Genomic DNA, 16,217 nt, shown 5'->3' on the forward strand with positions numbered 1-16,217 from the left:
ATATTTTACGTGCATCAGTTATTTTGCTTCATCCCCTCGGCGACTCAAGGTCAATCAGGGAAATATCCAATTCACGTTCTTTTCGAAGAAAAAAGAAAAAAAATGACCCCGTCAAAAGTGAGGATTTCCAGCTGCGGATAAACCCTCTTGACTGAGTAATACCCAACTTCCAGGAAGCACGCCATTATTGAACCCGACGTTGACCGCGTCGTGTCGGACTTTGTCGCGGATCTTTTTCGCTTCTGCACGACAAAGATGATGCAAGAAGCTCTCTGAAGCCAGAATGTCGCGCCAATAACGATAAAAATGCAAAAGAGAACTCGTGATCATGGAGGGTGAGCTACTTACAGTTGACGGACAGTGTCGTAACCGTCTCGAGCCGCTGGCCTTCCGGCAGGGCACGGTTCCAGACGACGCACATGAACTTGGCACCGTCGTCCTCGCGCCGCGGGATGATCGTCAGCGTGCTCGTCGTTTGCATGTCCCGCGAGCCGCCGGAGATGAGGTTCGCGGCCAGCGGGGTCGTGCTGCCCTCGCGGTACCAACTGTAAAAGGGGGGGGGGAATCATCAAATTAGCACTTAATCGGCACTACAACTGCTCTAAATCCCACTTTAATGCCAATTCCCAGAAAAAAATACTCACGAAATCATCGGATCGGGCGAACCGCCCACGCTGCTGCAGGTCAGCTCCTGGGCCTTGTCCTCGGTGGCGGTGGTTTCCGAGCCGGGGAAGATGAGCGGGGGCTGCGGGGGTGTCAGCACCGTCAGGTTGTAGTAGTCCTCGTAGATGACCTCGCCGTCGCCGAACAGCTTGATGCGGCACTCGTAGCGGCCGTTGTCCCGGGAGTAGGACACGTTCAGGATCTGCAGGTCGTAGATGCCTTTGTCCGGGCGGTAGTCGATTCTGGGGAAGATCAGAAGAAGAAGAAGTGTTTAAGACGTTTCTTGTTTTAGGATGTTTGATATTTTTGCAATTGTTGCAGTTTTTTTTTGTGATTTTTGTATTTTTTTTCATTTTTGTTATTTTTGCTATTTTTGCTATTTTTGGTATTTTTGCTATTTCTGATTTTCGTGCTATTTTTGCTAGTTGTGCTAATGTTGCTATTTTTGCTATTTTGCAATTTGTACTATTGTTACTATTTTTGGTATTTTTTGTCTAATTTAGCAATTTTTGCTATTTTTGCTATTTTTGCTATTTTTAGCTATTTTTGCTGTTTTTGCTATTTTTGCTATTTTTGATATATTTGATATTTTTGATATTTTTACTATTTTGACAATTTTTTGCTATTTTTTCTACTTTTGCTACTTTTTGTTATTTTTGCTATTTTTACTATTATTAGTATTGTTGCTATTTTTCAATTCTATCTTTTTTTGCTATTTTTGCTTTTTTTTGCTATTTTGGCTATTTTTGCTATTTTTGCTATTTTTGCTATTTTTGCAATTTTTGCATTTTTTGCTATTTTTGCTATTTTTTGCTATTTTTGCTATTTTTGCTATTTTTGCTATTTTTGCTATTTCTGCTATTTTTGCTATTTTTGCAATTTTTGCTATTTTTGCAATTTTGGCTATTTTTGCTTTTTTTGCTATTTTTGCTATTTTTGCTATTTTTGCTATTTTTGCTATTTTTGCTATTTTTGCTATTTTTGCTATTTTTGCTATTTTTGCTATTTTTGCTATTTTTGCTATTTTTGCTATTTTTGCTATTTTTGCTATTTTTGCTATTTTTGCTATTTTTGCTATTTTTGCTATTTTTGCAATTTTTGCATTTTTTGCAATTTTTGCTATTTTTGCTATTTTTGCTATTTTCGGTATTTTTACTATCTTTGCTATTTTTGCCATTTTTGCTTTTTGCTATTTGCTATTTTTTGCTATTTTTGCTATTCTTGCTATTTTTGCTATTTTTGCTTTTTTGCTCTTTTTGCTCTTTTTGCTCTTTTTGCTTTTTTGCTTTTTTGCTTTTTTAGCTATTTTTGCTTTTTTGCTATTTTAGATATTTTTGGTTTTTTTTTGCTATTTTTGCTATTTTCGCTATTTTGCTTTTTTTGCTATTCTTACTATTTTTGATATTTTTGCTATTCGTGCTATTTTTGCTATTTTTGATAATTTTGCTATTTTTGCTATTTTTGCTATTTTTTGCTATTTTTGCTATTTTTGCTATTTTTGCTTTATTTGTTTTTTTTTGCTATTTTTGCTATTTTTGGTATTTTTGCTATTTTTGCTATTTTTGTGTTTTTTTTTTTGCTTTTTTTGCTGTTTTTACTATTTTTGCTTTTTTCGCTATATTTGCTATTTTTGCTATTTTTGTTATTTTTGCTATTTTAGCTATTTTTGTTTTTTTTTGTATTGTTGTATGTTGTTTTTTTTTTGTATTTTTGTATTTTTGTATTTTGGCATTTTTTTATTGTTGAATACAAGCTTAACCATTCGAAGACATGATCAAAACTAATCGGCTTTCTAAAAACGACAATATTTTGCTAGATTGAAAATTTACAAAATAGCTAAATTATTGGCTAGATTGTCAAGTTTAAGAACTAATTCAAAATGTCGAATCTAATGCTTGTATCGTTACAAACGACCTCAAATATCTCTTAGCCTAGCAAATAATCATTCTTCATCAGCTCCACGGTTTATTTCAGAGCTATAAAAAGGTGAAGATCATTTTCAATAAAAACCCTCACAAAACCCATCAACACTTCTTGCAAAACCCCACGAGTGTTTACCCTTTAATTTCTTACGCCTCAAAACTTGAATTGCGTTGCTAAAAACAACCCCCTCATTTCCTGTACCGGGCCGGCAGCAATTCGTTGCACCTGACCAGCAAAACCAACTCGGTCCGGTCAGCCCCACACGACGATGACTTCATGGTCGCCTCGTTAGCTTCAGCCCCAAACCCACAAAGGGACTCTCATAAATTAATTCATAGATGTCTGAGCTCGTTTTTTTTCTCCTTCCAAGAGGTTGAACTCTGCTTACTACAATGGATATTTGAATTTTTTGGTGAGTAGGCACATTTTCAGGATTTACGCGCGATTGAACTTGCGTCCATCAGCGGTCATCTTAATTAAAAGGTTGGAGCAGGTTCATTCTTTGGACTCTTTTGGCACGGTGAGTGATGTGCACAGTATGCAATTTAGTTGAAAAAGATTGACAGAGCTATTTGTCTTGATTTTATGATGGATTTTCTTGATAATGGATATTTTGATTCATGATATCATGAACAAATTTCATGAATCCGTGAACTATGTAGTGTGTTACTTTTTTTTTCTTCTTAATGTCTGCCTTTTTTGATAATTATAGTTTTTAGAAGAAGTCAAATTCTAAAACAACCCTGTTTTGAAGAAATCAACAAATAAAGAAACCGTAACGCCTTCGCGTAACACCTGACATTCACGATCGATTCATCAGTACACTCACTTGTAGTTCTGGTTGAAGGTATCGGCCTTGATCGCCACGTTGTCGTACTTGTTGAGGCTCTGGCGGGCCCAGTAGTACGAGTACTCCCGGTCCGAGTAGTGCTCGTTGAAGCGACACTTGAGCGTGATGTCCTCACCCTCCCGGGTGTCCATGGTCTTGTCGGCGGAGCAACTGCTCGCGAGCAGGGCCAGCACGGCCAGCGCTATCACCATCGGTCGGGGTGCTGTGAATGGGAAAAAGAAGAGGGGAAAGAAAACGATTACTATCACGAAGAAGCTGCAGCTTTGGAGAGATGTTGTTGATGATGTAGTAACGACCAACGCAACGGTTCTTCCCGGTGTCGTCGTCGCTGGAGAAAAAGTTAACTGTTGTTGCAGCTTCTTTCTCTTTTTTTGCTGTTTTTTTCTTAGGTTAGGTTATTGTAATATTGATATTGTTGCGCACTGTTTGGCGGGAAATTCTGCCCAGAAATAAATCAAGTTTGAAATTCTCAGCATTACTTCAGTGGCGGTGGGTCCAAACAAAAGGCCGCAAAAAAGGGAGCACCTGTTACGGTTCCCAGGGCGTCCGACGACGTCGGTCGTCGTCGCCTACAAGCCAAGAGAAATTTCCCAAGTTAAGATAAAGTCAAAGTAGGTGGCGTACGCTCGGCGTTGATGAAGTGGAAGATTCGAGCGCAGGGGACAAGTAGGCGTTACAACTAGAGCAAGGTAGGGACCCGCTTGGCAGTAAGGCCTACTTGTTTTTCTAGTATTTTTGGCATACCAAAAGCATGGTTAGAACAATATTGTTGTGCCACAGACAAACAGACCGAAAACTTGATGCGTTTGACAGCTCAACAGCAATTCGCGAGTTTGCCGTACCCACCACCAGATGGCTTCGCGTCAGTCGAGGGAAAACAATCGAATTTCACGTCTGTTGGCAAGTTACTTGTGTGAGTACCGACCTCTCAAGAGTTGCTGCCGTACCTTTTGTTGTCGAGCCAAACAATTGAATTTTAAAAACAACAAGTCGCGTGTACTCTCCCACACACACTCACATCACCACACAAGTTCTGTTACCAGAAGAGGCCATTCTTTTTTTTTGCTGTGGTCTTCTTGGACTTTTTCTTGTTTACCTGGGCTCTCTATTGTATGCAAGATTTGCACAGCCGAGTTCATTGTCTTCTTGTGTGAGAGAGTGTAAGGAGCGCTGCAACCAGCGGGGAGGTCATGCAATTTTTCATTTTTATAACAAAGTTTTCTTTTTCCACGCCGTGGTTCCTTAGAACTCCGCGTAGATGGCGCGCGCGCCCGCACGTGTACCTTGCGATTATGATCAAAACATAATTACATTAACCCCTCCTCGCGCGCCCTCCGCGTGTTTGCAGGTTATGTTTGTTTGGTATTTTGATGCAATTTTCGGAGCATGTTTTATGGCCGCGCACCGCGTAATGATTGGATTGATGGCGGACTCATAACACACAAAAGTACAAGTTGTTTTTAACTTATTGCGTTGTTGTTGTTGATGTTAGCAGTTCAAGCGTAAAGGGCAAATTTGTCGCACGGGCAAAAGCGGTGAAGAAGCGAAATTGCTGGAATTGTGTGTGTTTTTATGCGGTGGAATTGCGCAGAAAAGTTGTTTTCCCGGGATAAGAAGGGCAACTGAAGAATTGATAACAACTTGAGCGTAATTGAACAAGCAGAACTTGGTGGAACACGAAGGTTTTGTGATTATCTTAACTTAGCGCAGATTGTTTTTGGACTGCAAACTCAAAATTTCATTGTTGATCTTTATTTCACAACTTATCTGATTGGAATCATGGCTCTAATCTGTGTGGGCATACGCGACAGAGCGTGCCAGTCTATGTTGAGAGAGTCTATTGCACTCTCACAGTGACAACATGGAAGTGCTCGATGACAGCGTGCAGCTGTCAGTCGACCAGTCGCATCTAAGCAAGCGGATGGTCAAGCTGCATGTCGCAAACAGTGATCAATCCCACGTGGTGGGTGATTTCCTGGAGGCAGTTTGCAGCTACAGATAATCTAACCTTATCTAATCTAATCTAATCTAATCGAACACAGACTCAGCCAGTCCGATCAATGCATGCTGAAAAGTCTTAAAATTAGATTAAGAACTTTTTTTGACGCAGTATTAATAATTGCAATACATTCGGACAGACCCAATAATAAAGAACACAAATCAAAGCGGCCAGCCCTACTGTGTTACGTTTTTCGCCGAGAAGATTCTGTAAACGGATCATATTTCACAGAATCTGCAGGGAAGGAAGGATGTGTGGACATACTGTTTGAAATTCTAATTATTTTGATATTTTCCAAGGCTTACAATTTCCAATCCCAGTCATTAGCAGATGAAAATTTTAAGGTTATACTTGCTCGATGAGATCCCCACACAACCTCACTCTCCAAGCCCCCCATTCGAGTTCATTCAAGCGGTAACCTAACATTACACAGCAGCATCCCAGTGAGAACGTGCGTGCGTGCGAAAGCATTAAGACAAATCCCCTAGCCAAGAGCTGAGCATGGCAGCGATGCAAGTAACTAGACTACGCTTCTAACGGTTTTCCGAGCCCGTCTGCACATCTTTACGCGAGGGGAGACACAATTTGCGACGTCAAGATATCCCGGAAGCTCGTGTGGATGCGATGCTGCACTCTAGCGCTCAAATCATGATTAATTACCGTTGTCCTTCATCTGCGACTGCTTGCTCTTGTATGCAAATCGGGCTTCGAAAGCGCACCCGGCCAGAAACTGAAACGTATCGACATAAATTCTTCATCCTGCGACTCGGTACACATGTTAACTGGGAGAGTACAAAGAGGGACGAGCACGGCGTTGTTCGGATGGATTTTCGAAGAAGCCCCCAAGAGAGAGGGAGTCTGTGGGACAGGTCCGGACTGGCGTTCCGACGGCCAGGGTTCGGTCCCGACCGGAATCCCACCCTGAACTCCGCTTCAACGTCGATTGGAAGAGAGCTGGAAGCTGGAAAAAGGCAGAAAAGTGCTGCTCCATCGAAAGGAGAGGGATTGATTATAATCTTGAGCAATCAATTTAGAGTCCTGGGCGAAGAGGCAATCCTTTCTCCTCTGCTGGGGGGGAAAACCAACGAATAAAGAGCTTCCAGCCGGCTGGTAAATGGTATTTGCAGTTGTGTGCCTCTGTTTGTCTTCCGTGTGGTGGGAGCTGCCTTTTACGGAGGAGTGCCGGTTCGTTAGTCCTGCACCGGATTGTTTGCGGATTTCTTTTCAAAATTTTACTTTGCTCTCGAGGAGAAGAGTACTCTTTTTGGAAAATGGGATTAATTACAACACGGCTCCAATGTTTGAGGTATCGACTTTTTGGATTTTATTATAATTGGAATAATGTAGACTCCGTAGACATGAATAATCCTTGCGTCCATGTAAACGCGTCGTAAATAACCCAACAAGGCAGTCTGTCTTGTTGCGGGTATGACCCTGGAACGGTCGGTCCCCGGTCGAGACTTTGAAGGCAATACTTGCATCCACTTCACTCCATTTGTGGCCACTGATGATCATGTTCGAGGCTTGATGCGTGATATCTGGGGTGTGGAGGAGAGTTGCATTCGATGGTGTAATCCTGTTCAATCTTCAGACGAATGCATAGGGATGGTTAGGGTGGTCCTTGACAAATGTATGAACATCGCCATATTTAGGTTTGCTCAAACAGACTCCTCGAGAAATGAAAAAATAACATCATCAAGCTAGATTTATGTTGATGAATATTGCAACTTGATCCGGGTTTACCCAAGTATATAACGGTGTGAGCATTTATATGAAAAGACACTAATTTAATCCCTCTTGCCTAGAATCTTTCCGATGCTATCAAATCTTTCCGTATTAAACAGGGTTCGAGATTTTTACATTTTGAACAAATTTGTCGAACATCGCAACACGATCCGACTTGATCCGACAAAGTTACATCGCCCCTAAATGGATACCTGTAGATCAAATTGCTCCAGAATCCTACCGCAAACGATCCCAAACAGTCCACCCTATCCAGGCATCTCGTCCGGGGCCTTTGGACCTACCCCGCACCCCCCACATTCAAGCCACGTGTGTGCATAAATTATGACTCAATCAGAGGACGCCGCCTTCACTGATCGATCGAGACGAGAGGGAATTTCGAGACAGATGGATTGCCCTAATGCGCTTCCGGGAATGCTGCTGCAGCTCCACGAATCCAACCGCTCGTGATGAAGATAATTCGTAACAAATCAGATTATTCCGTGCCGTTTCTTTCGCTCTGTGTTCGTGTCCGTGTGTGTGACGGAATCCTTTGGAGACCCCTGCGCGAGCGGCCACAAATTCTCCACGTATGGAGGGGCCTATTTCTTGGCCACACGACGTCGACCGAGACAACCGTACTAAATGATACGAATCGGATTTGCGGCTTCCGTTGGAAATTAATTCCGATTGCGATACTTTCTCCCGGGCGCGGGTCGGATGGCTGTTTTGTTTCGTCTGTGTCACATTCGTCAGTCGCGTTGGACTGAAGTTGGTTAATGCAGTTTTACGGACCTTGACAGATTTCTTGTGGTAGTTTTCACTTTTCGTCTGGTTCGGGCTGTCATGTCGAGTTGCGAACGAAGAGATTGATGTCCGCTTCCGGAAATGGATCTTGTTGCCCATATTTTCGTACTTTTTGCAAGAAAAAAAAATGCTTTAAATAATTTGAACTCAAAGTTTAAGTTTACTTCCATCGCTTAGTGGGTCATAAAATCACTTGTACGTGTAGTTTCCAATTTACAGCACACCTAGCTCACCACAAATCCGTTCTTTACGACAGCAAAATCCGCGCCCTTCTTCAAGCGGCCAAAAAGGCACACTTTTCGTAATTTCGCCAGATTAAATCTTAACTCAGTAATGAACCTGGAGTCTTAAGCCAAACCGCCGCCGCCGCCGCCGTTTTTCGTCAAACTTCTTTGTTCCATCATCAGCTGCAAGCTCAAAAGCTTATGATTTAAGTACCCACCGAGGTGGGGGTGGTGTGCGTTTTTGCTGTTCTACATTCTTCCTGCACAACGTTTCTTTTTTTCTCGACTCTTGGGAGACCAGCAGCGCCGATGCAATTCTGAATAATGGCTGCCATAAACAGCACTAACGAGACCTAGTTGTTCGGAGGGTGTTTTTTTTTCTTCAACTCGTTATTTCTGCCACAGTGTAGAATAAAGTGTGGCGCGCGAAATATATAATGGCGGCAAATGAAGTGACGACGGAAAGTGTTTGCGCGGAGATGAACACTGCGTTGAAGTTCCGACCAGCAGCCGAAGATTTGAGGCGTTCCAGGGAGTGGCCGAACCCATTTTTGGTTACAATCTGCTGAACTTTGTCAGTTTTGACTCGCGAACAGCTCAGAGAGAACAATAGGCAAGATGTTGCAAACATGTTGCAATTATGTTGCAATTATGTTGCAAATTTGTTGCAAACGTCTGATTTCACTTTCAGTTTTCTGACTTGGGCAGATCCGTAGCCATTTAAGAAATTTGTCAAACTTATTTGACTCTACTGTTTGCAACGTTTATGAAACTCATGTTCAACATCTACAACAAGTCACTAGTTGAACAATTGGTACACTTACCCTACACTTCTCCCCGACAAAACAGCGTAAATAAGTTCGCCGGGAAAGCGAAAAAGCTTTGTACAAGTTTCGAGTTACCAACTTGAATTGTATCCAGTAAAAGAAGTAGCACAACGGGCAAAACTTTGTTGCACATCCAGCCGCGGAGAGAGACTTTTCCGCGACAATGGTCACCCCCGCGTCCCGAGAGCAGTTCAATCCCGGGCGGATGTTTTGTAATTGCGGCGTTGTCGGCACTCTCTCGAGTGGAAATAAAAGTGTATTCGCAGGGAAAAGGCATTATGCAAGTTGCTTCCCCACGTTTTCAAGGGGATCGATTGAATCGGCGAAATGGGCCAATCAATGGACGCACTCGAAACGAAGCCGAAATCGGTCAATCGAACGCTGAATAGCTCAGCCAGTCGGGACTTTCTGGAGCAACGCAACGCTGGAGATGAAACAAAGTCGGGTTGGGTAGGCGGGCGGTCCGGTCTTCAAGTGTCGGAACCGTTTATCCATGCCGTAACGAAATGTGGCAACACACACGTGGCGCGAAATTGGTTCGCGATGCGCGCTTTTTGCTTGTGTTCATTGAAGCAACAGGCTCGGAACGGTTAATCGGTAGAAACACACCTCTCTGAACGGATTTCTTGGTACGTGTCGAGGTGGAGGGTCTTGCGTCGATTGCGGAAGGTTTTGCGTCGTATACATCCAAAGAATCCAGTAATTTTTGTTTCAATTATAATAGAGCAATTATTTACGAAATCTGTCTTTCTTAGAATTTTAATTTTTGTATTTTTTAATCCAACTGAAACTTTTTTGGTGCCTGCGGTATGCCCAAAGAAGCCATTTTGCATCATTAGTTTGCCCATATAATTTTCCATACAAATTTGGCAGCTCTCCATACAAAAACGATGCATGAAAATTCAAAAATCTGTATCTTTTGAAGGAATTTTTTGATCGATTTGTTGTATTCGGCAAAGTTGAAGGTATGGATAAGGATTACACTGAAAAAAATGATACACGGTAAAAAAAATTGGTGATTTTTTATTTAACTCTTTGTCACTAAAACTAGATGTGCAAAAAAACACTATTTTTATTTTTTTATTTTTTGATCTGTTTTAGAGGACATTAAATGCCAACTTTTCAGAAATTTCCAGGTTGTGCAAAAAATAATGATGAGAATGGATTCAGCAGACAAAAATATATTAAAAATGATCAATTAGACTAACGAGACATCGACCTTTAGTCAGCTCTGAGTCATACTTTAACATAAAATAGATTTTGTTTTGAAAAAAAATCATGGAAAATTCTATTTTTACTCAAAAACTTGACCTTTTCGAAAAGATCTAACGGTGGGAATGGATTCAGCAGACAAAATTACATAAATAATGATCAATAAGATTGCCGAGACAAACTTATTTAGCGTTCTGCAAAGCATTTTTGATTTTTATTGATATCCCAGCAGAAATTGTCTTGCATGCAATTTGGAAAAAAACTTGAATGAGAACCAATTGATAATATTATTTTAAAATGGCTATAAATATGCGTAGAAACAATCAAATTTAAAAAAAAAACCGGGGGTGTTTCAAAAAGGGGAAAACTTAAACTTTGAGATACATGTATTGGTTTAGTTGTTTATTCAATAGTTCTTTTGTAAAATTGTCGACAAAGTAGCAAATTTTGACCTAAACTAACATTTCAAACCGGTGTATCTCAAAATTGGGACCATTTGGAGCAATTCTGGACCCGGATTCGGATTCAGCAGGCAAAATCTACTAGAAACACATATACTCGTCTCAGAAACAAGAAACATTTGATTTTTTGTTGAACTGTGTATATTTGACAGAGTTATGAATTTTTTAATCAATTCTATTTTTTTCAAAAAATCAAAATATTGGTAGCAAAAAATTTTCACCATCATTTTACGATGTGAAATCAAATTGTCAACAAAAAGTACTGTAGTGAAATTGTGATAAAGTGCACCGTTTTCAAGTTACAGCCATTTATTGGTAACTTTTTGAAAATATTCGCAGTTTTTCATTTTTTTTAAATTAGTGCACATGTTTGCCCAATTTTGAAAAAAAAATTAAAAAGCTGAGAAAATTCTCTATATTTTCCTTTTTTGAACTTTGTTGATACGAACCTTAGTTGCTGAGATATTATCATGCAAAGGTTTAAAAACATGAAAATTTATGTTTTCCAAGTCTCACCCAAACAACCCACCATTTTCGAACGTCGATATCTCAGCAACTCATGGTCCGATTTACAATGTTGAAACATGAAACATTCGTGAAATTTTCCGATCCCTTGGAAAACAATATTTTCAAAATTTTAAATCAAGATTAACATTTCAAAAGGGCCAAATATTCAATATTACGCCCTTTTAAAATGTTAGTCTTGGTTTAAAAATTTTGAAAATATTTTTATCGAAAAGTTCGAAAATTTCACGAATGTTTCATGTTTGAACATTGTAAATCGGACCAATAGTTACTGAGATATCGTTAGAAGGTTGTTTGGTTGAGACTTGGAAAACATCAATTTTCATGTTTTTAAACCTTTGCATGGCAATATCTCAGCAACTTAGGGTCGTATCAACAAAATTCAAAAAAGCAAAATATGGAGAATTTTCTCAGCTTTCCAAATTATTTTTTTCGAAAGTGGGCAAACATGTGCACTAATTAAAAAAAAACGGTGACTATTTTCAAAACAAGTTACCAAAAAGATGGCTATAACTTGAAAACGTTGCACTTTCTCACAATTTCACTACAGTACTTTTTGATTGCAAATTTGATTTCACATCGAAAAATGAAGTTGAAAAATTTTGGCGATAGATATTTTGATTTTATGAAAAGTATTGATTCAAAAATTCATAACTCGGTCAAATATTTTTTGTACAACCTGGAAATTTCTGAAAATTTGGCATTTGATGTCCTCTAAAACATATCAAAAAATAAAAAAAAATAAAAATAGTATTTTTTTTGCACATCAAATTTTAGTGACAAAAAGCTAAATAAAAAATCACTTAAAAAAAATTCCGTGTATCATTTTTTTCAGTGTAATCCGTATCTATATCTACAACTTTGCCGAAGACATCAAATGGATCAAAAAATTCCTTCAAAAAATACAGATTTTAGAATTTTCATACATCATTTTTGTATGGACAGCTGCCAAATTTGTATGTAAAATTATATGGACAAACATATCATGGCTTTCTTGGGCATACCGAAGACACCAAAAAAGTTTCAGTCGGATTAAAAAATACAAAAAAAGATCGAATGACCGAAATCTGAGAGAACTGCTCATATTCAAGAATCAAAACAATAAAAAATCATAAACAATCGACAGTGGACCAGTTTCATACAAATATTCGGATTTCAGCTTGTTTACAGTTTCAAGAAAACAAGAACTGTCAAACGTGTGTAAATAAGCTGTGGTGAATTCATGATGAGTTCCAATCATTCAAATTGATGTTTGATTGATTGATTTAAAAGTGTTTTATTCAAATTGAATACTCTAAAATTAAATAGTTATGCTGAAAACAGTTTAACATTATTATTTTTAACATTTCTCAATTTTATTTAAGCATGAGCAATTATGATTCAGCTTTTCCAAAAACAATAACTGTCCCACGACGATCTTCAAAACCACCTTTTGCTGCCTCAAAATACAGTTCAATCCATATTAATTAGCAAATCAAAACTAGCCCAAACTTTCCTGAGCTTCACCTTATCACTCGGAAAAGAAGCACACCGTCGGTGGTGGCCACCACATCAAAAGAAAGACCCAGCCATTGCCAGATGTGGTTTTCCCCCCACGCAAACTTTGGCGGCCTCAAATCGAACACCCCCCCCCCCTCCCCTCCTTCAAGTGAGGGAGGGGCGGTCTTCTTTCGATAATAGACCACGTGGAGCCACGAACGCTGGCGCAGATTAATTTTCAACTTTTTTGATAAATTTAATTAATTTTCGCCAATGGTGGGGCACAGCTTGCGTGGAAAGCCGAAGAAAAGATGACCGGGAAAAGCTATTCAACAGGCGCACACTCGTGGTCAGGAGAGACACTTTGTAGCGAAAACAGGTTTGATTTTTGTTTTGTTTTGAAGTTTCACATCTGATTAGTCTGTGGTGTCGATTGTTTACAAGAGTTTGACAGATCATTTTTTTTACATTATCAACAATTTTAGATCACAGTTTAACAGATGTAGAACTTTGTCAATTTATTCAATATTTAGAGAAATTTGTCGGTTTAAAACTTGTTATTCAGTTGTGACTACTCGAATCTAGATGGCGGTAGTTCAATTGAAGAGAAAACAATAGGTTTCATTCCGAAGTCTCCTTTTTTGCTACTCAGTGTAGCTCCTCTATCTGCAGGACCACTCGTGGGTAGCTATTTTTTCGTGCAACTCTCCCTCAGAAAAGCCGGAAAGTATAACTAGTGGAGACAATTTTCCAATTTCGATTCCCGTTCCGCTCAATGGACAATCGTAACAAATTTATTTTCAATCCCGGCCCTTCCGGTGCACTCTTCTTTTGTACCTCTTGCAGGTTGGCCCAGAGGTCACTCCAGAAGGCTCTTATCTGTGGCCGCCGACGAAAGTCCGTTGATAGTTCCCCAAAGGGGGAAGGAGCACGAAAAATTCTGGAAGCTCCCACTAATTACATCTGACTTCTTGGTTCTGATTGCAGACGACGACGACGACGACGTCGTCGACGACGAAAAAAAAATCGTTAAAATAATTGCAGCTGAAGCTGGTCCGGGCAGGTCTCGGATGAATAATCTCGCGCTCGAATTTTTAATTACACTCCCGGGCGGTTAATAAAGATAATCACCTCCGCGTGCAACCAACCCTTCTTCCCTTCTTCTTCTTCTTCACGGGTACAAGGAAGGTACAAGCCCTTTCGCCGTAATTGCCGGGCAATAAATTGTCACCGGGCGCTGAAACAATTCGTAGTATTTAACTCGCCACTTTATGCTACGGCGACGACGATGGTGACCAAGATTTCCAGAAAAGTTCATATTTTTAGTCCAGGGTTGCTAGCTAACGACCCCGAAAAAAAAGAAAAGAATCACGCGGGGGGAAAAACAGTCCAATCCGGGGCGAAGTGGCCGCGCGGGCCGTAATCTGGTTCAAGTCGTTGTGTCTTGTCGACGACGACGACGAAACTAAGCGCTAATTATGAATGGAAATTTATTTCATTGTTATGTTTTCATGCTGCCAGAAGTTGTCTCTTCCCTGGTTCGACACTTAGACTGCCAAGGTGAGGAATTGATTCTACATGTTTTGCTTTAAACGCTTCCTCAGAACACTTCCTCATTTTTAGAATCCTTAAAATCCTAAGAATTTTGGGGTCATGTACATTGTAGGACCACAAGCAATAGTGTTGAGAAGCAATCCCTCTAGGAATCCATGGTGTTTATATGAAAAGACACTCAGTTACGATCTGTTGTGTAGAACCCGTACAATGCAATCGAATCTCTTCAAAATCAACCTGTTTGAAGATCTTTAAATTCCAAATAACTTTGTCGAAGATCGTATCTCGATTCAACTCAATCTGAAAGAATTGTGGAAGAATTTCTCAGATACATGCAGTTAATACTGATCCAAGATTTATACGGTTGACCAGACTGTTTGCTTCAATGTTTCATACCTGAATGAGCTTTTTTTCAAAAGTTGTTCCTCTGAGTTTTTATACGAAAAGACACTTGTTTATTTTCTCACAACCAAAGATGACAAAATTCTTATAAATTTTGTCTTATTCCAGATATGTATAGATTAAGACAAAACGAATAACTTTGTTTCATATATTTCACTTGGAGAACGTGTTTGTTGAACATTGCAACTCGATCCAACTAAACCCAAAAAAGTTCGAAGAGGTATAATGTAGCTCATTCACCTTATTTTGCTCCAAGGTCCTATTCCAACAACAGCATTGCTGTATGAAAAAAAAACATGGGATTTTCATGGTCTTTATATTAAAAGACACTAATTTACTTACTCTGTGAACTTCAATGAAATCTTCAAGTATTCAATGTGCTTGTAGATTAAGCCATTTCAAACAACTTTGCCGAACACTGCAACTTGATTCGAGTTGATCTGGTAGAGTTGTAGGATCTTTAAGCTGATACATGAAGAATAGATTTTAAAATCTTGAAATCTCAAAGCAATCAAATGAGAACCAATACTTCAAGCTTGGTAGTCCATGTGTTAAGTCAATGCACTGACTGTTAACAAGATGCTGCAAAGTTCGGATTAGCCAAGCTACTCTCGAAAAAAAAAACAAGGGGGATCAGACAAACAGATTGTTGAGCATCTCGTCTGTTCCAACAAAAGTGGTTTAATCGTCACATTTGAGTTCTATCAACTTTCGAGATAACAACTCGCGTTGAACTCGAAAATCGAAACTGCAAGAATCTCAACCCAGAGAAAAAAAATCGACCTCGTCGAAAATGAAATATTTATTCGGATCAGATTGTAATCTTTTAATTATTTTCCCATTTCACTCTGGCTCGTTTTTCATAAACACAACTTCAGCGGTCGTCGTCGTCGCTGCTGCTGCAGCGGAGTTGAAGAAGTGAAAAATACGGTACGCTTATCTCCATTTATTTCGCTGCCTCGTCTTATTTCGCCCGCTCCGCTCCTCATCATCAGCTTCATCATGATTTGGGTGTTGGTGGGACGGGGGTGGTCCAGTCGTGGGGAGCAGCAGCATAAAAAATGCACGTAATTTACAATGGAATTTATGATAGTCTTTTCGATTGTTTATTACTGCCACTGGCTTGTGGTGGTTGATTTCGGAGTGGCGAGACCACTTAGTTTTGGTGAGGGGGAGAGAGAGCCCGAGAGGCTTTTGACCATCTTTGTAGATAAGGTCGTTAAGCATTGTGAATTGCCGGGCTTAAACGGCGCGATTGCACTTTCGTTTCATTGGGGAATGACGATGGTTTGGAGGGTGAGTGATTGGAAATTTTTCGAGGGAATCTTGACCCCAATTAATAAGGTATTAGTCAGCATCCTTTATGAATAAACAAGATTTTGGGAAAAGTTATACTACCCACAAGATTTAGCACGCATTTGATAGTTGATTGAAACTGTATGCATTCACAACACGATTGCTCTAATGAGGAGTGGTTGAAGAATTATTGGTACAAATTCCTATCTTTTTGTCTGTGGACAAACTGTCAAATGCATGTAAACATGTGGTGAATTCAAAATTTCCGTGGTG

The 16,217-nt window shown here is 39.8% G+C and overlaps 1 protein-coding gene across 1 annotated transcript in view; it reads right to left on the bottom strand.

The window, feature by feature from the left end:
• Positions 1-16,217, bottom strand: part of LOC6043214 (hemicentin-2) — a 106,066-nt gene that overhangs the window by 26,955 nt on the left and 62,894 nt on the right. Inside the window, exons 2-4 of the mRNA XM_038252582.1 lie at positions 3,416-3,638; positions 645-905; positions 349-545 (exon numbers count right to left, since the gene is read on the bottom strand). Coding sequence (XP_038108510.1) covers positions 349-545; positions 645-905; positions 3,416-3,638 — 681 coding nt within the window. The remainder of the gene's footprint in view (positions 1-348; positions 546-644; positions 906-3,415; positions 3,639-16,217) is intronic.

The sequence above is a fragment of the Culex quinquefasciatus genome, chromosome 2 (assembly GCF_015732765.1).
Source record: "Culex quinquefasciatus strain JHB chromosome 2, VPISU_Cqui_1.0_pri_paternal, whole genome shotgun sequence".
Lineage (NCBI taxonomy): Eukaryota > Metazoa > Arthropoda > Insecta > Diptera > Culicidae > Culex > Culex quinquefasciatus.